We start from the raw sequence: 21154 nt of genomic DNA, 5'->3' as shown, positions 1-21154 counted from the left end.
CGCTTCCTATAGCCTCCAATGAGTGTCTGGATTCTGGATGAAGGCATTTTGGACCATTCCTCCTTACAAAACATCTCCAGTTCAGTTAGGTTTGATGGTTGCCGAGCATGGACAGCCCGCTTCAAATCATCCCACAGATTCTCAATGATATTCAGGTCTGGGGACTGGGATGGCCATTCCAGAACATTGTACTTGTTCCTCTGCATTAATGCCCGGGTAGATTTTGAATAGTGTTTTGAGTCGTTGTCTTGTTGAAATATCCAGCCCCGGCGTAACTTCAACTTTGTGACTGATTCTTCAACATTATTCCCAAGAATCTGCTGATATTGAGTGGAATTCACGCGACCCTCAACTTTAACAAGATTCCCAGTACCGGCACTGGCCACACAGCCCCACAGCCTGATGGAACCCCCACCAAATTTTACTGTGGGTAGCAAGTGTTTTTCTTGGAACGCGCTGTTCTTTTGCCGCCATGCATAACGTCCCTTGTTATGACCAAATAACTCAATCTTTGTTTCATCAGTCCACAGCACCTTATTCCAAAATGAAGCTGGCTTGTCCAAATGTGCATTTGCATACCTCAAGCGACTCTGTGGCAAGAACTGTGCCTGTGGTCTTCCATTTCTCACTATGTTCCTCACAGTGGACACTGACAGCTTCATCTCTGCGATTAGCTTTTTGTAGCCTTCCTCTAAACCATAATGTTAAACAATCTTTGTTTTCAGGTCATTTGAGAGTTGTTTTGAGGCCCCCATGTTGCCACTCTTCAGAGGAGAGTCAAAGAGAACAACAACTTGCAATTGGCCACCTTAAATACCTTTTCTCATGATTGGATGAACTTGTCTATGAAGTTCAAGGCTTAATGAGCTCACCAAACCAATTGTGTGTTCCAATTAATCAGTGCTAAGTAGTTACAGGTATTGAAATCAACAGAATGACAAGGGTGCCCAAATTTTTGTATAGCCTATTTCACATCCGATTTAATTTCATACAACTTAATATTGCTACACTAAAAATCTTTGTCTGGACAGTACCCCAGTACTCAGCTTTTATTAGAAAATGAATGGCATGCCACTGTGATCATTTTCTGTGACGAGAGTAAATTATTATGCCGCCTCAGAGGGGTGCCCAAACTTTTTCATACGGCTGTATGCATCTGTTGGTCACAGATACATTTAAAAATAAAGTAGTGGCGTGGATCACAAAACCAGTCACTATCTGGTGTGACCATTTTTCTCGCGCAGCACGTCACATCTCCTTCGCCGGTCACAAACAGTAGAGTTGATCAGGCAGTTGATGGTGGCCTGTGATTGGACGTACTGCCAAATTCTCTAAAATGACGTTGGAGGCTTATGGTAGAGAAATTAACATTTGATTCTCTGGCTACAGCTCTGATGGACATTACTGCAGTCAGCCTGCCAATTGTTCGCTGTGGCATTGCGTTTTTACAAAACTGCGTATTTTATTGGCCCCAGCACAAGATGCATCTGTCTAATGATCGTGCTGTTTAATCAGCTTCTTGATAATCTATCCACCTAACAGGGTGGTCTATCTTGGCAAATAAGAAATGCACACTAACAGGGATGTAAACAAATCTGTGCACAATTTGAGATGTTTTTTGCGGTATGGAAAATTTAAGGGATTTCTTTTCCCCCCCAGCTCATTAAACATGGGACCAACACTTTACATGTTGTTGTATATTTTTGTTCAGTGTCGAAAGCTGGCCAAATTATTAAAGATTTTGCTACCATGGAAAGGCCAATACCTGTATATTTGTGGAAAAATCACCCTGATTCATTCTTTAGTCATATCCTAGTTTACCTATTTACTTATGGCCCTGCCTACGCCTGACAACTTTTTTTCAACCTCTATGGGCTATGTGGGACGCAAGCGTCCCACCCCTGGTACACCCTATCAACAACAGGTGAAATATCAAGAGCGCCAAATTTGAAAACAATTAAATGTCATAATTCACATTTCTCAAACATACAACTATCTTACACCCTTTGAAAGATAAACATCTCCTTAATCTAACCACGTTGTCCGATTTCAAAAAAGCTTTACGGCGAAAGCATAAAGTTAGATTATGTTAGGAGAGTACATTGACAATAGCTGTGTGTAATGTTTTGTCAATTCAAAGACGGGCGTCACCAAAAGCAGAAAACCAGCTAAAATTATGCACTAACCTTTGACAATCTCCATCAGATGACACTCCTAGGACATTATTTTAGACAATACATGCATTTTTTGTTCTATCAAGTTCATATTTATATCCAAAAACAGCGTTTTACTATGGCGTTGATGTTGAGGAAATCTTTTCCCTCCAATAACCGCCAGTCAAGCAGCACAACAAATTAAATAATTACTATTCGAAAACATTGGTAAAATATTGTATTGTCATTCAAAGAATTATAGATTTACATCTCTTGAACGCAACCGGATTGCCAGATTTAAAAATAACCTTACTGGGAAATCACACTTTGCAATAATCTGAGGACTGCACCCAGAAAAATACGCTTTGCGATACAGACTAACCGCCATGTTGGAGAGATCGAAAATACTATGTAAATAATCCATTACCTTTGATTCTCTTCATCAGATGTCACTTCCAGTAATGCCAGGTCCATAACAAATGTAGTTTTGTTCGAAAAAGCTCATAATTTATGTCCAAAAAGCTCCGTGTTGTTAGCACATGATCTATGCCCGCCGGACTTCTCTTCATGAACGAGGGGGGAAAAAATATTTACGTTCTTTCAAACATGTCAAACGTTGTATAGCATAAATCATTAGTGCCTTTTTTAACCAGAACATAAATAATATTCAAGGTAGACGATTGCATTCTCTTTTAAAACGTATTCGAACAAGAATAAACAACATTAACTCGCGCGCCAGAGTCTAATCGGCCACCACCGTTCCAAGGCTCTTGTTCGTTCAGTTCTCACAGTAGAAGACTCAAAACACTTTCTAAAGACTGGTGACATCTAGTGGAAGCCATAGGAAGTGCTCAAAGATTAATAAGCCCCTGTGTGTTTCAATGACATAGGCTTAAAGGTAATTCAACACATCAGGTATCCACTTCCTGGCAGAATTTGTCTCAGGGTTTTGACTGCCATATGAGTTCTGTTATACTTAGACACCATTCAAACAGTTTTAGAAAATTCAGAGTGTTTTCTATCCAAACCTGAACAATAATATGCATATTCTAGCTTCTGAGTTGGTGTAGGAGGCAGTTAAAAATGGGCACATGTTTTTTTCAAAATTCTCAATACTGCCCCCTAGCCCCAACAGGTTAATTACATGAGCACAAAATATTCTTCTTTATTTGGAACTGCAAGCCAGACAAAATTGAAACGGGCCTATGTTCAGAAAGTATTCATACCCCTTGACGTATTCCACATTTTGTTGTAACAGCCTGAATTAAAAATGTATAAGTACTGACTTTTTTCTTCTCACCAATTTACAAACATAATGACAATGTAAAAACATTTTTTTAGACGTTTTTGCAAACATATTGAAAATAAAATACGGATATCTAAATTACATAATTATTCATACCCCTGAGTAAGTACTAATCCAATCAAACTTTTATTAGTCGCTGACTTACACATGGTTAGCAGATATTAACCTGTTAGGGCTAGGGGGCAGTATTGACACGGCTGGATAAAAAACGTACCCAATTTAATCTGGTTACTACTCCTGCCCAGTAACTAGAATATGCATATAATTATTGGCTTTGGATAGAAAACACCCTAAAGTTTCTAAAACTGTTTGAATGGTGTCTGTGAGTATAACAGAACTCCTATGGCAGGCCAAAACCTGAGAAGATTTCAAGCAGGAAGTGGCCTGTCTGAGAAGTAGTGTTTCATCTTGGCTCTTTTTATTGAAGACTCAGGATCTGTGCAATAACCTGACACTTCCTACGTCTTCCATAGGGTCTCAGAGCCCGGGAAAAAGTTGAACGATATCGAGGCAGGCTCTGGCTGAAACACTTTATCGCTTTTGGCAAGTGGCCACTCAGAGTACTATGGGCTTAGGCGCGTGCCCGCTTCGACTGAATGCTTTCTTTTCCTTTGTCTGTTTATCTAAACGCAGATTCCCGGTCGGAATATTATTGCTTTTTTATGAGAAAAATGGCATAAAAATTGATTTTAAACAGCGGTTGACATGCTTCGAAGTACGGTAATGGAATATTTAGAATTCTTTTGTCACGAATTGCGCCATGCTCGTCACCCTTATTTACCCTTTAGGATAGTGTCTAGAACGCACGAACAAAATGCCGCTGTTTGGATATAACGATGGATTATTTTGGACCAAACCAACATTTGTTATTGAAGTAGAAGTCCTGGGAGTGCATTCTGACGAAGACAACAAAGGTAATAACATTTTTCTTATAGTAAATCTGACTTTGACGAGTGCTAAACCTGCTGGGTGTCTAAATAGCTAGCCCTGTGATGCCGGGCTATCTACTGAGAATATTGCAAAATGTGCTTTCACCGAAAAGCTATTTTAAAATCGGACATATCGAGTGCGTAGAGGAGTTCTGCATCTATAATTCCTAAAATAATTGTAATGCTTTTTGTGAACGTTTATCGTGAGTAATTTAGTAAATTCACCGGCAGTGTTCGGTGGGAATGCTAGTCACATGCTAATGTAAAAAGCTGGTTTTTGATATAAATATGAACTTGATTGAACAAAACATGCATGTATTGTATAACATAATGTCCTAGGGTTGTCATCTGAATATCATCAAAGGTTAGTGCTACATTTAGCTGTGGTTTGGGTTTATGTGACATTATATGCTAGCTTGAAAAATGGGTGTCTGATTATTTCTGGCTCGGTACTCTGCTGACATAATCTAATGTTTTGCTTTCGTTGTAAAGCCTTTTTTGTAATCGGATAGTGTGGTTAGATTAAAAATTGAAGTAATATCATATCTAAGGTATTTGAATAACGCGCCACAGGATTCAACTGGCTGTTGAGTAGGTGGGACGCAAGCGTCCCACCTAGCCCATAGAGGTTAATGCAAGTGTAGCGAAATGCTTGTGCTTCTAGTTCCGACAGTGCAGTAATATCTAACAAGTAATCTGACAATTCCCCAACTACCGAATACACACATCTAAAGGGATGAAAGAGAATATGTACATATAAGCATATGGATGAGCCATGGCCGAGAGGCATAGGCAAGGTCCAGTAGATGGTATGACATACAGTATATGGGTTAAAGACGTATAAGGTTTTCAAAGTAGCAAAAAATAATAATTATGGCCATTTTCTTAGTAATCACAAGGTTATTATATCCATGCTTGGCAGAAATATAACTACCCAGAAAAAATCACATTTTATTTTGAGTATCACATGAAGTTGAAAGTTTGCATACACCTTAGCCAAATGCATTTAAACTCAGTTTTTCACAATTCCTGACATTTAATCCTAGTAAAAATTCCCTGTCTTGGGTCAGTTAGGATCACCACTTTATTTTAAGGATGTGAAATGTCAGAAAAATAGTAGTGATTTATTTCAGCTTTTATTTCTTTCATCACATTCCCAGTGGGTCAGAAGTTTCTGTACACTCAATTAGTATTTGGTAGCATTGCCTTTAAATTGTTTAACTTGGGTCAAATGTTTCGTGTAGCCTTCCACAAGCTTCCCACAATAAGTTGCGTGAATTTTGGCCCATTCCTCCTGACAGAGCTGGTGTAACTGAGTCAGGTTTGTAGGCCTCCTTGCTCGCACAAGCTTTTTCAGTTCTGCCCACACATTTTCTATAGGATTGAAGACCCACTTGCGACCAAGCTTTAACTCCCTGACTGATGTCTTGAGATGTTGCGTCAATATATCCACATCATTTTCCTTCCTCGTGATGCCATTTATTTTGTGAAGTGCACCAGTCCCTCCTGCAGCAAAGCACCCCCGTGCTTCACGGTTGTGATGGTGTTCTTCGGCTTGCAAGCCTCCTCCTTTTTCCTCCAAACATAACGATGGTCATTATGGCCAAACAGTTCTATTTTTGTTTCATCAGACCAGAGGACATTTGTCCAAAAAGTACGATCTTTGTCCCCATGTGCAGTTGCAAACCGCAGTCTGGCTTTTTTTATGGCCGTTTTGGAGCAGTGTCTTCTTCCTTGCTGAGCAGCCTTTCAGGATATGTTCTTATAGGACTCGTTTTACTGTGGATATAGATACTTTTGTACCTGTTGAACCAGATGTTGAGGTCTACAAATAAAAAAAAATTCCTGAGATTTTGGCTGATTTCTTTAGATTTTCCCATGATGTCAAGCAAAGAGACACTGAGTTTGAAGGTAGGCCTTGAAATACATCCACAGGTTCTACTCCAATTTACTCAAATTTTGTCAATTAGCTTCATGATTACCGTTATGTGATATGCTTTAAAATGGCTTTTTACTTTTGTTATACTTAATGACATTGAAGCGCAGAAATCCGGACAAAAGTTTTAGTTTTTGTATTTTTTTAGATACAGTATATCGCCCATTATTCTTTATATTGTTGCGAACACTAACACAATTATGCCATGGGAGTTCATTTTTATATTTTTAGGATGAATTTCTATATTTTAAAATTGCACAGGGCGGGGTTGAGACCCAGGGCCTCCAGCTTGATGATGAGCTTGGAGGGTACTATGGTGTTGAATGCTGAGCTGTAGTCAATGAACAGCATGCTTACATGGGAATTCTTTTTGTCCAGATGGGATAGGGTAATGTGATGGTGATTCTGTCATCTGTGGACCGGTTGGGGCGGTATGCAAACTGAAGTGGGTCTTGGGTGGCCCGTAAGGTGGTGGCGATATGATCCATGACTTGCCTCTCAAAGCACTTCATGATGACAGAAGTGAGTGCTACAGGATGGTAGTAGTTCAGTTCTTTGCCTTCTTGGGTACAGGAACAATGGTAGCCTTCTTGAAGCATGTGGGGACAACAGCCTGGGATAGTTAGTGATTGAATATGTCTGTAAACACAGCAGCCAGCTGGTCTGCGCATGCTCTGAGGACATAGCTAGGCATGCCGTCTGGGCCAGCAGCCTTGCGAGGGTAAACACGTTTAAATGTTTTACTCACGTCAGCCACGGAGGAAGAGCGGGGGGGGACGAAGTCTTTGTTAGCAAGCCGTTATGATGGCACAGTATTATCCTCAAAGAAGGTGTTTTAGTTTGTCTGGAAGCGTGACGTCTGTGACGTGGCTTTTTTTGTAGTCCGTGATTTCCTGTAGACCCTGCCACATACGTCTGGTGTCTGAGCCGTTGAATTGCAATTCCACCTTGTCCCTGTACCGGCATTTCGCCTGTTTGATTGCCTTGCAGCGGGAATAACGACACTGTTTATATTCAACCATATTCCCAGACTTCTTTCCATGGTTAAATGCAGTGGATCGCACTTTCAGTTTAGTGCGACTGCGGCCATCCATCCAAGTTTTCTGCTTAGGCTAGGTTTTAATAGTCACAATGGTTAGAGCCAATGCATTTCTTTATAAACGCACTCACCGAGTCAGCGTATAGGTCAATGTTGTTCTGAGGCTGACAAACATATTCCAGATCAAAACAATTTTGAAGCATGGTTTCCTATTGGTCAGACCAGGGTTGAAAGTTTCTCGTTACTGGTACATCCTGTTTTGAGTTTCTGCCTATAAGACGGAACGAGCAAGATGGCGTCGTGGTCGGATTTGCCAAATGGGAGAGCGGGGGAGGGCTTTGTTTGCATCGCGGAAGTTAGAGTAGCAGTGGTCGAGAGAATAAGCCCTGCGTGTTGTGCAATCAATATCCTGATAGAATTTAGGTAGCCTTGTTCTCAAATTTGCTTTGTTAAAATCCCCAGAAACAATAAATGCAGCCTCTGGATATTTAGTTTACATAGAGTCCAGTGAAGTTCCTTGAGGGCCATCTTGGTGTTCGCTTGAGTGGGAATGTACACAGCTGTCACTATAACTGAAGAGAATTCTCTTGGTTGGTAAAATGGCCGGCATTTGATTGTAAGGAATTCTAGGTCGGGCGAGCAGAAGGGTTTGAGTTCCTGTATGTTATGATTACATCATGAGTTGTTAATCATAAAGCATACACCCCCACCCTTCTTCTTACCAGAGAGATGTTTATTTCTGACAGCGCGATGCATTGAGAAGCCCGGTGGCTGAACCGATTCCGACAACATATCCCGAGAGAGCCATGTTTCCGTGTCTCTGGAAGGCAACCCTTGCTCGTATTTCGTCTACCTAGAGACTGGACATTGGCGAGTAGTATACTCTGGAACGATGTGCACGTCTACGGAGCCTGACCAGAAGGCCGCTCCGTCTGCTGCGCCAGTGTTTTGGGTTGGCTACTGGGGATCAGATCCCTTGTCCTGGGTGGTGGTCCCAACAGAGGATCCGCTTCGGGAAAGTTATATTCCTGGTCGTAATGTTGGTAAGTTGACGTTGCTCTTATCCAATAGTTCTTCCCGGCTGTAAGCAATCATCTTTGGCAGTGATTTTAAAGCTGTGAATGTTTCTGTGTAAGTCTCTTAACGCTTTCCACACCTGGATTGTGCAACATTTGCCCATTTTTATTTTTTTAATTCTTCAAGCTCTGTCAAATTGGTTGTTGATCATTGCTAGATAACCATTTTCAGGTTTTGCCAGGAGATTTAAGTCAACTGTAACTTGGCCACATTCACACTCGTCTTGGTAAGCAACTGCGGTGTAGATTTGACCTTTGTTTTAGGTTATTGCCCTGCTGAAAGGTGAATTCATCTCCCAGTGTCTGTTGGAAAGCAGACCGAATCAGGTTGTCCACTTGGGATTTTACCTGTGTTTTAGCTCTTACTTTTTTTTTTTATCTTGAGAAACTCAAGTCCTTTACGATTACAAGCATAACATGATGCAGCCACCACTATGCTTGAAAATATGAAGAGTGGTACTTGGTAAAGTGTTGTTTTCAATTTGCCCTAAACACAACACTTTGTATTCGGGACAAAAAGTGAATTGCTTTGCCACATTTTTTTGCAGTATTACTTGAGTGCCTTTTTGCAAACAGGATGCGTGTTTTGGAATATTTTTATTCTGTGCAGGCTTTGTTCTTTTCACTCTGTCAGTAGTTTAGTATTATGGAGTAACTACAATGTTGTTAATCCATCCTCAGTTTTCTCCTGTCACAGCCATTAAACTGTAACTGTTTTAAAGTCACCATTGGCCTCATGGTGAAATCCCTGAGCGGTTTCCTTCCTTTCCGGCAAGTGAGGAAGGACTCCTGTTTCTTTTGGGTGTGTTGATACACCATCCAAAGTGTAATTAATAACTTCAACATGCTCAAAGGGATATTTAATGCCTTTTTTCCCCCATCAACCAATAGGTGCCCTTTGTGATGCACAGGAAGGAAAACCTCCCTGGTCTTTGTGGTTGAATCTGTTTGAAATTCACTGCTCGACTTAGGGACCTTACAGAGAATTGTATGTGTTGGGTACAGAGATGAGGCATTCATTCAAAATCATGTTAAACACTATAATTGCACACAGTCCATGCAATTTATGTGACTTGTTAAGCACATTTTTACTCGTGAACATATTTAGGCTTGCAGTAACAAAGGGGTTGAGTACTTATTGACTCGACATTTCAGCTTAAAATGTTTATTTGGCAAAGAATTTGGAAAACATGTTAACAATTTGACATTATGGGGTATTGTAGGCCAGTGACGAAAAAAATCTTAATTTAATCCATTTTAAATTCAGGCTGCAACACAAAGTGCGTAAAGTCAAGGGGTGTGAATACTTTCTGAAGGCACTGTATATAATTAATATGAATTCGGAGGAGAGAAATTATTTTTAATATTAAAGTATTGGATCTCTTACTAAAGGTTCTGGTCATACAAAAACTATACTTAAATCTGAACTGGTTCCCAAGCAGATTTGTAAATGTCTCATCCTGTGTACAAATGGCAATTTCCCTTCATTCAGATAGCCTCTCACTTTTGGTTATTTGAAGATTAAGTAATCTCCAAAATATAGCTATTTTTAAAACAAGCCATAGAAAACTGGTTGCAATTTCAGTTTGAGCCACCAGAAAAGGCGCAAATATTGGAACAAATATTATGGTTAAACTCAAATATACACATTTATAAATAAAAATTAAAAATGTTTTTGGGGATGATGTTTTTACATTATCATAAATAGGACTGGTGGAGTTGTTACACATGCAGTTAAGAAAAATACATGGAAATGTCAGCTCTTTCAAAAAGTATATCCAACTGATTGCAGCATTACCTCATGGAGGAGGCAAGTGTAAAGGGGAGAAGTTAAGGAAGTTCTCTGTTGGCCCTAAAAGACCAAAATTGTGATAAAGTATACCAGTTTCATTTACAGGTTGCAAAACAGGAGATTTTCGATGTACCGATTCCATGGCACATTGTTTATGAACTGATACACAAAACAACGCCAGATTCAAAACTTAGTTTTTCAATTTAAATTATACAACTACCTTAACCTATAGTATGTTATATATACGGGGGATACAACCACGCCATCTCTGCAAATTTGTCTGCGAAGAGACAGTATCATTAGATCACTTGTTTAGGTATGTGGCTTGTTTTTGGTCGCACGTTCAGAAATGGCCAAAAAAATTGCACCATTTACTTGGAGCTATCTTTGCAAATAGCATTGCTGGGTGATTTGAAAAGTCCTAGTCAATTGATCAATAATATAATACTCATAGCAAAAATGTTTAATTTACAATCTGTAGAAACATTTGAATGGAAAAGTTCACAACTTTAGTGAAACAGCACAGTGGAGAAAATATGGCAGCTAGAAATCAAAACTGGATGGTCTTCAAAGATCGATGGGAGGAGTTGAGGGTAGCTGAAGGCTGGGACTAAAAACAAAAGATAACTAATGTAAAATATACTGTCGTAAATTATGTATGTATTATGTGAACTCAGCAAAAAAGAAATGTCCCTTTTTCAGCACCCTGTCTTTCAAAGATAATTTGTAACAATCCAAATAACTTCACATATCTTTGTTGTAAAGGGTTTAAACACCATTTCCCATGCTTGTTCAATGAACCATAAACAGTTAATGAACATGCGCCTGTGGAACGGTCGTTAAGACACTAACAGCTTAGACAGTAGGCAATTAAGGTCACAGTTATGAAAACTTAGGACACTAAAGAGGCCTTTCTACTGCCTCTCAAAAACGGCAAAAGAAAGATGCCCAGGGTCCCTGCTCATCTGCGTGAACTTGCCTTAGGCATTCTGCATGAGGACTGCAGATGTGGCCAGGGCAATGAATTGCAGTGTCTGTACTGTGAGACGTCTAAGACAGGGCTACAAGGAGACAGGACGGACAGCTGATCGTCCTCGCAGTGGCAGACTACGTGTAACAACACCTGCACAGAATCGGTACATCCGAACATCACACCTGCGAGACAGGTACAGGATGGCAACAACAACTGCCGAGTTACACCAGGAACGCACAATCCCTCCATCAGTGCTCAGACTGTCCGCAATAGGCTGAGAGAGGCTGGACTGAGGGCTTGTAGGCCTGTTGTAAGGCGGGTCCTCACCAGACATCACCGGCAACAATGTTGCCTATGGGCACAAACCCACCGTCACTGGACCAGACAGGACTGGCAAAAAGTGCCTGCAACCGCGACTCATCAGTGAAGAGCAATCTCAACGCTGTGCGTTACATGGAAGACATCCTCCCTCATGTGGTACCCTTCCTGCAGGCTCATCCTGACATGACCCTCCAGCATGACAATGCTACCAGCCGTACTGCTCATTCTGTGTGTGATTTCCTGCAAGACAGGAATGTCTGTGTTCTGCCATGGCCAGCGAAGAGCCCAGATCTCAATCCCATTGAGCACGCCTGGGACCTGTTGGATTGGAGGGTGAGGGCTAGGGCCATCCCCCCCCAGAAATGTCCAGGAACTTGCAGGTGCCTTGGTGGAAGAGTGGGGTAACATCTCACAGCAAGACCTGGCAAATCTGGTGCAGTCCATGAGGAGGAGATGCACTGCAGTACTTAATGCAGCTTGTGGCCACACCAGATACTGACTGACTTTTGTTTTTGACCCCCCCCCCCCTTCCTTTGTTCAGGGACACATTGTTCAATTTCTGTTAATCACATGTCTGTGGAACTTGTTCAGTTTGTCTCAGTTGTTGAATCTTATGTTCATACAAATATTTACACATGTTAAGGCCCTACACCCAAACAAGGGCACTCCGTTCATCCACCTCTGGCCTGCTCGCCTCCCTACCTCTGAGGAAGCATAGTTCCCGCTCAGCCCAGTCAAAACTGTTAGCTGCTCTGGCACCCCAATGGTGGAACAAGCTCCCTCACGACGCCAGGACAGCGGAGTCAATCACCACCTTCCGGAGACACCTGAAACCCCACCTCTTCAAGGAATACCTGGGATAGGATAAAGTAATCCTTCTAACCCCCCCCTTAAAAGATTTAGATGCACTATTGTAAAGTGGTTGTTCCACTGGATATTATAAGGTGAATGCACCAATTTGTAAGTCGCTCTGGATAAGAGCGTCTGCTAAATGACTTAAATGTAAATGTAAAATAAATGCAGTCGACAGGGACGTTTCTAAAGCTGGAAGTAGAAGCCTATGTATTGTTGTCCATTAGTTTACTCCAATTAGGGGAGAGGTGATAAGGTCAGGGAGAAATAGTAAAGGAAAATATTTATTACAAAAAATATATGGGGAATTTTAAAGGATACAGACAAATCGTGCGATCTATCAATGTAATTGTCTGCTATATTAAAGCTGGTCTACCACCTAAAACAATATTAAAAAAAAACGTTTTTTTTTATACTTCAACCTGTCTATCACAGCTTTCAGTTTGGATACAGAGCAGCCGGACTACGACCTGGATTCAGAGGATGAGGTGTTTGTGAATAAGCTGAAGAAGAAGATGGAGATCACCTCTCTGCAGTTTGAGGACATGATCGACCGGCTGGAGAAAGGCAGTGGCACGCAGGTACTTTACCAAACCACAATGCTGAGGGCAGTTCTCTCAGAAAGTGGGACATAGGCCAGTGTTTATCAAACCTTTTGTCGACTACCATTCTGCTTATTTGATTTTTCAAAAGTTGAAAGGCTAGGGGTAAGCGCGGTGGTTTATTGAGTACTAGAAAGAACAGTGTGACTAAATGTGTGTTGTCTGCTCAGCTGGTGAACCTGCAGGAGGCAAAGCTGCTGCTGAAGGAGGATGACGAGCTGATCAAGGAGGTGTTTGACTACTGGACCAGGAAGAGGAAAAACTGTAAGAGCGTCTCGCTAATCCCCACGGTGAAGCAGGAGAAGAGGGACGGATCTAGCACCTCAGACCCCTATGTGGCCTTCCGCAGGAGAACCGAGAAGATGCAGACTAGAAAGGTGAGCCACGTCCTAGGTAGGATGATGGGACTGAACAAGGGCTGCATGCAAGTATAATAAACCATTTCACTTTCAGAAAGGTGGCCTTTTCACAGGGCATTGCGATCTAGGACATGGTTGAGGGAATGTTCTTACCCACCTTTCTGTATTCACTAGTGTGTAATTTAGCTATGAACTATTCTCAGGAAGTGACAGTATAGCAGAGAACCCAGTTAATAGTTAAATGCTTAACTTAAATGCTGCTCCCATGCTTTATTCCTGCACCAACATAGATGTTAACATCTAACTGTGTCTGCAGAACCGTAAGAATGACGAGGCTGGGTATGAGAAGATGCTGAAACTGCGGAGGGATCTGAGCCGAGCCGTCACTATTCTGGAGATGATTAAGAGGAGGGAGAAGAGCAAGAGAGAGCTGCTCCACCTCACCCTGGAGATTGTAGAGAAGAGGTGATACATATTTGATATTTTTACGTTTTATTCATATGAATGAGGGAGACGGATGAGGTCATCACAGTGAGGAAAGAATGTATAACTTTGGAATCAAACCCCCACCTTTTCTCTCTGGGATTTAGTTAATGGATTTTTCTACTGTTGTGGATTATGAATGAATTGTCCCCCAAATCAATGAAACATTTACTTTCTCTGCGATGGTAGCAGACTATTAACTACACAGGTTTTTTCTGACAAACAGGACATTTTGTATCTGTGGCTATCTGTAGTAGCTGATTTGATTAAAACTGAGATGTTTGTTAAAAAAAGAAAGACATGCTAATACCCATCATATAGGATCCGTCCCAAATGGCACCTTATTCCCTAGTACACTATGGGCCCTGGTCAAAAGTAGTGCACAAGATAGGGAATTGTGACGCATCCTGTATGATGGTATTAGCATGTTTTTTTTTTAAGGAGACAGGCTCTGCTGCTCATTTTAATTGGCGGCATCGTTCAGTGCTCGGTTTTGCATGCATTATCAAGTAGAGTTCACCTTATTTTTGCAGTAAGGTCGAAGCAATGAGCTCATTGACTTTGACTCGTTACACTGCTGCCCATTAAAAAAAAATGCTATTGTCGGCACAGAATGGAATAGAATAAGCCGGGCTTACTGTTGGTTAGTTACGTATTATATTTCTTAATACGTTTTTTGGGGCTTGCTGTTCCCTTGTGGAGCAGTCTACCTATTTCCAAAATAGTGCACTACTTTTGAAGAGGGCACATTGGGCTCTGAACAAAAGTAGTGCACTATATCGGAAATAGGGTGCCATTTGGGACTTAACTATTAAAATATCACGTATTAGAATGGAATAGATTTCATCTGAAGGTAGCCGTCACTGACTTTCGACTTTCTGATTTGTTGTGCTTCTGATTTTTAGTGACATTGCAATTTCCACCTGTTATCAGCCTACCCTGCGCTGGTGGCTCCCTGTATTACTATGGTTTTATTTTTACTTAGTTATATTGGGATATTCTATTTTTGATGGGAGATGTTTTGCACTCCTATGCTAAAAGGCTTGTCAGTGGCATGGCAGAGACGCAGGTAGCTAATTCCCTTCACTGTACTTTCCTGGGCATTTTCTCAAATTTAGAAATGGTGTAGCCGACACGCGTCCAGTAATTTGCAGGTGCAGAGTATGAAAAGTGAAGTCATAAAAAAAGATGGCACACTGTTTTATTGTGCAACGTTTTGACCCAAAACGGTCATTCTCCGAGTCTTAATCAAGCCCCCTTTATCTCCGTGTGTCCTCCCCAGGAATGGCATGCCTGACTATGGCAGTGAGGTGATGGCTGAGGCCCTGGCCCAGAGGGCTCTGGTGAAGCCCATCTACACGATACCCATCATTCCCCTCTCCAACATCAACCAGTACCGCCACCAAGACCACATGGACATGAAGGTAAGAGAACAGGGCATAAAATTTACTTTTTGGTTCTCCAGCCAAGTAAATTAGACAAACTGTTATGCCTGTGTGCAACGCTTCTAAAAATGTATTTTTCACTAAGCTCTTCACGCGTGCAGAGCCCCCAGCCAGGCAGGCAGTGTTGCAGCTCGAGGAAGGCTATATAGTATTTGAAGTTGAATTATGTGCAATTAATTTACCAGCTATGAAACAAAACTGAAAATTATATAAAAACAGCAACTGCAGCATTTATTTTACTATATACAGTTGAAGTCAGAAGTTTACATACACTTAGGTTGGAGTCATTAACTCGTTTTTCAAACACTCCACACATTTCTTGTTAACAAACTATAGTTTCGGCAAGTCGGTTAGGACATCTACTTTGTGCATGACACAAGCAGTTTTTCCAACAATTGTTTACAGACAGATTATTTCACTTATAATTCGCTGTATCACAATTCCAGTGGGTCAAAAGTTTACATACACTAAGTTGACTGTGCCGTTAAACGGCTTGGAAAATTCCAGAAAATTATATCATGGCTTTAGAAGCTTCTGATAGGCTAATTGAGTCAATTGCAGGTGTACCTGTGGATGTATTTCAAGGCCTACCTTCAAACACAGTGCCTCTTTGCTTGATATCATGGGAAAATCAAAAGAAATCGGCCAAAAAAATTGTAGACCTCCACAAGTCTGCATCCTTGGGAGCAATTTCCAAGTGCCTGAAGGTACCACGTTCATCTGTACAAACAATAGTACGCAAGTATTAACACCATGGGACCACGCAGCCGTCATACCGCTCAGGAAGGAGATGCGTTCTGTCTCCTAGAGATAAACGTACTTTGGTGCGAAAAGTGCAAATCAATACCAGAACAACAGCAAATGACCATTTGAAGATGCTGGAGAAACAGGTACAAAAGTATCTATATCCACAGTAAAACGAGTCCTATATCGACATAACCTGAAAGGCCGCTCAGCATGGAAGAAGCCAGGGCTCCAAAACTGCCATAAAAAAGCCAGACTACGGTTTGCAAATGCACATGGGGAGTCATACTTTTTTGACTAATGTCCCCTGGACTGATGAAACAAAATGGAACTGTTTGGCCATAATGACTATTGTTATGTTTGGAGGAAAAGGGCGAGGCTTGCAAGCCGAAGAACGCCATCCCAACCGTGAAGCACGGGGGTGGCAGCATCATGTTGTGGGGGTGCTTTGCTGCAGGGGGGACTGGTACACTTCACAAAATAGATGGCATCATGAGGTAGGAAAATGATATGGATATATTGAAGCAACATCTCAAGACATCAGTGAGGAAGGTAAAGCTTGGTCGCAAATGGGTCTTCCAAATGGACAATGACCCCAAGCATACTTCAAAAGTTGTCGAAATGGCTTAAGGACAACAAAATCAAGGTATTGGTCACAAAGCCATGACCTTAATCCCTTAGAACATTTGTGGGCAGAACTGAGAAGGCGTGTGCGAGCAAGGGGGCCTACAAACCTGACTCAGTTACACCAGCTCTGTCAAGAGGAATGGGCCAAAATTCACCCAACTTATTGTGGTTAGCTTGTGGAAGACTACCTGAAACATTTGAACCAAGTTAAATAATTTAAAGGCAATGCTACCAAATACTAATTGAGTGTACGGAAACTTCTGACCCACTGGGAATGTGATGAAAGAAATAAAAGCTGAAATCATTCTCTACTATTATTCTGACATTTCACATTCTTAAAATAAAGTGATGATCCTAACTGACCTAAGACAGGGAATTTTTACTAGGATTAAATGTCAGGAATTGTGAAACTGGGTGAATGTATTTTGCTAAGGTGTATGTAAACTTCTGACTTCAACTGTAAATGTGCTCATACTTGACTACTTTTCACAAATGCAAATGAAATACTCGCACGGTGGACCCCTGACCACCCTCCAGCGTGGCTGATGAAATACACATCTTACCCGCCAGTACCCAAAATTGACCCAGAGGTGGCGGTGTTCATTTTAGGCCCTCAAGAGGCAGATATTCCCATAGCTGTTGTATTGATAAGGAGACTGAACACCGTTATGGCATCTTCAGTAACAGCTTTACTATACTGAACAAAAATATAAATGCAGCAATGTCAAAGGTTTCTGACATTTGCGTTATTTCATACAAGGAAATCAGTCAATTGAAATACATAAATTAGGCCCTAATCTATGAATTTCACATGACTGGGAATGCAGATATTCATCTGTTGGTCACAGGTACCTTAACAAAAGAGGTAGGGGTTTGGATCAGAATACCAGTCAGTATCTGCTGTGACCACCATTTGCCACATGCAGCATGGCACCTCTCCTCTCCTTTGAGTTGATTGTGGCCGGTGGAATGTTGTCCCACTCTTCAACGGCTGTGCGAAGTTACTGGATATTGTTAGGAACTGGAACACGCTGTCGTACGCGGCAATCCAGAGCATCCCAAACATGATTGATGGATGACATGTCTGAGTATGTAGGCCATGAAAGAACTGGGACATTTTTAGCTTCCTGGAATTGTGTACAGATCCTTGCGACATGCGACCCGCACATTAGCATGCTGAAACATGAGGTGATGGCGGCGGATAAACGGAACGACAATGGGCCTCAGGATCTGGTCAATTCAGGGCACTCTTAACCAGCATGGCTACCACGGCGTTCTGCAGCAATACGCCTTCCCATCTGGTTTGCGCTTATTTGTTTTTCAACAGGACAATGACCCAAAACACACCTCCAGGCAGTGTAAGGGCTATTTGACCAAGGAGAGTGATGGTGCTGCATCAGATGACCTGGCCTCAACAATCACCCAACCTCAACCCAATTGAGATGGTTTGGGATGAGTTGGACCGCATAGTGAAGGAAAAGCAGCCAAGAAGTGCTCAGTATATGTGGGAACTCCTTGAAGACTGTTGGAAAAGCATTCCTCATGGCTAAAATGCTGCTATCGGTACGTGGTTCCGCAATGCCGCACGAGACAAACTGAGCATTACGTTTCCATAATCAATCTTCATTGACGCTTCCGTTTCCTGTTTTTGTAGCATTTGCTCTGCGTGCAATTTGAGGAGTTGAGACAAATGGTATCGTTAGAAAGGTTCACTTTCCATATGACCGAGACTGTTGGACCAAACCTCGAATGCAAATAGCTAATTGAAACCACTTGTCAGAGAGGGAGAATTGATCTCAGCTTTGTTTTTGTGAGTCACAGGGGTAGGGGTTTTGTGTGTGTGTGTGTGTATAAAAGGGAAGGTGCACACAGCACTGAAAGTTAGAAGGAGAAGAAACCAAAAAGACAACATGGGAACAAGAGGGCGTAAACGCTTATAAAAAAATACTTGCTTCATGCAATACAGACATTTTGGAAATAATTTGATATATTGCTAAGGTACATATCGAATCATCTTGAAATTGAAAGATGCACATCCCTACTACTTATGACTGGGTGATGAGTGACTCTCCTGTTGTTTCTCTCCCACCCTCATCTGTTGATGTAACCCTGTCCCTCCACACTCCTAGTCCAAACCCTGCTGTCCCTTTGCTTTCGTTCCATCCATTGTTTTGACTTATGACACCCCCTGCTCCCCCGTATTGTAGCATTTCCCCCTGCCTTTTCCCCCTGGGGCCTTGGGTTGAATGTGAGTTCAGTTCACTAACCCTCAGCAGTGTGTGTGTGTGCGTAGTCAGTCAGTCAGTCAGTCCAGTCAGTCAGTCAGTCAGTCAGTTCTGGTCAGGGAGAGGCACCATCTGTCTGGGCAGAAGCACATGCCGCGTGCCTCGCCCACCATCTGCATATCAATGAGTCTTAACTAGAGGTCGACCGATTATGCTTTTTCAATACCGATACCGATTATTGGAGGACCAAAAAAGCCGATGCCGATTTTCTTTTTTTATTATGATTATTTTTTAGTAATTTTTATAATTGTTATTTCTTTCCAATGTATTTTTTTTTTTTTTTTTATAAATGTATAGCTTTTTTTTGGGTAGTAATGACAGTTACAACGATACTGAATGAACACTTATTTTAACTTAATATAATACATCAATAAAATCAATTTAGCCTCAAATAAATAATGAAACATGTTGAATTTGGTTTAAATAATGCAAAAACAAAGTGTTGGAGAAGAAAGTAAAAGTGCCATGTAAAAAAGGTAACTTAAGTTCCTTGCTCAGAACATGAGAACATATGAAAGCTGGTGGTTCCTTTTAACATGAGTCTTCAATACTTCAATAAGAAGTTTTAGGTTGTAGTTATTATAGGATTTATAGGACTATTTCTCTCTAAGATTTGTATTTCATATACACTGCTCAAAAAAATAAAGGGAACACTTAAACAACACATCCTAGATCTGAATGAAATAAATAATCTTATTAAATACTTTTTTCTTTACATAGTTGAATGTGCTGACAACAAAATCACACAAAAATAATCAATGGAAATCCAATTTATCAACGCATGGAGGTCTGGATTTGGAGTCACACAAAATTAAAGTGGAAAACCACACTACAGGCTGATCCAACTTTGATGTAATGTCCTTAAAACAAGTCAAAATGAGGCTCAGTAGTGTGTGTGGCCTCCACGTGCCTGTATGACCTCCCTACAACGCCTGGGCATGCTCCTGATGAGGTGGCGGATGGTCTCCTGAGGGATCTCCTCCCAGACCTGGACTAAAGCATTCGCCAACTCCTGGACAGTCTGTGGTGCAACGTGGCGTTGGTGGATGGAGCAAGACATGATGTTCCAGATGTGCTCAATTGGATTCAGGTCTGGAGAACGGGCGGGCCAGTCCATAGCATCAATGCCTTCCTCTTGCAGGAACTGCTGACACACTCCAGCCACATGAGGTCTAGCATTGTCTTGCATTAGGAGGAACCCAGGGCCAACCGCACCAGCATATGGTCTCACAAGGGGTCTGAGGATCTCATCTCGGTACCTAATGGCAGTCAGGCTACCTCTGGCGAACACATGGAGGGCTGTGCACCCCCCCAAAGAAATGCCACCCCACACCATGACTGACCCACCGCCAAACCGGTCATGCTGGAGGATGTTGCAGGCAGCAGAACGTTCTCCACGGCGTCTCCAGACTCTGTCATGTCTGTCACGTGCTCAGTGTGAACCTGCTTTCATCTGTGAAGAGCAGAGGGCGCCAGTGGCGAATTTGCCAATCTTGGTATTCTCTGGCAAATGCCAAACGTCCTGCACGGTGTTGGGCTGTAAGCACAACCCCCACCTGTGGACGTTGGGCCCTCATACCACCCTCATGGAGTCTGTTTCTGACCGTTTGAGCAGACACATGCACATTTGTGGCCTGCTGGAGGTCATTTTGCAGGGCTCTGGCAGTGCTCCTCCTGCTCCTCCTTGCACAAAGGCGGAGGTAGCGGTCCTGCTGCTGGGTTGTTGCCCTCCTACGGCCTCCTCCACGTCTCCTGATGTACTGGCCTGTCTCCTGGTAGCGCCTTCATGCTCTGGACACTACGCTGACAGACACAGCAAACCTTCTTGCCACAGCTCGCATTGATGTGCCATCCTGGATGAGCTGCACTACCCGAGCCACTTGTGTGCGTTGTAGACTCCGTCTCATGCTACCACTAGAGTGAAAGCACCGCCAGCATTCAAAAGTGACCAAAACATCAGCCAGGAAGCATAGGAACTGAGAAGTGGTCTGTGGTCTCCACCTGCAGAACCACTCCTTTATTGGGGGTGTCTTGCTTATTGCCTATAATTTCCACCTGTTGTCTATTCCATTTGCACAACAGCATGTGAAATTTATTGTCAATCAGTGTTGCTTCCTAAGTGGACAGTTTGATTTCACAGAAGTGTGATTGACTTGGGGTTACATTGTGTTTAAGTGTTCCCTTTATTTTTTTGAGCAGTATACCTTTGACTATTGGATGTTCTTATAGGCA

At 42.0% G+C, this 21154-nt stretch overlaps 1 protein-coding gene across 4 annotated transcripts in view; it reads left to right on the top strand.

Moving 5' to 3' along the window:
• The window catches only part of LOC106590037 (enhancer of polycomb homolog 1), a 138489-nt gene that overhangs the window by 54633 nt on the left and 62702 nt on the right, over nt 1–21154 (top strand). For all 4 annotated transcript variants that reach the window (XM_045710952.1, XM_045710954.1, XM_045710953.1 and 1 more), the window contains 4 exons: nt 12813–12958; nt 13150–13356; nt 13655–13803; nt 15104–15245. In XM_045710952.1, the coding sequence (XP_045566908.1) occupies nt 12813–12958; nt 13150–13356; nt 13655–13803; nt 15104–15245 (644 nt within the window). The remainder of the gene's footprint in view (nt 1–12812; nt 12959–13149; nt 13357–13654; nt 13804–15103; nt 15246–21154) is intronic.

Source organism: Salmo salar, chromosome ssa29 (assembly GCF_905237065.1).
Source record: "Salmo salar chromosome ssa29, Ssal_v3.1, whole genome shotgun sequence".
In the NCBI taxonomy this organism is placed as follows: Eukaryota; Metazoa; Chordata; class Actinopteri; order Salmoniformes; family Salmonidae; genus Salmo; species Salmo salar.
Note: the sequence above shows the minus strand (reverse complement) of the source record. Positions and strands in the feature narration are given on the sequence as shown.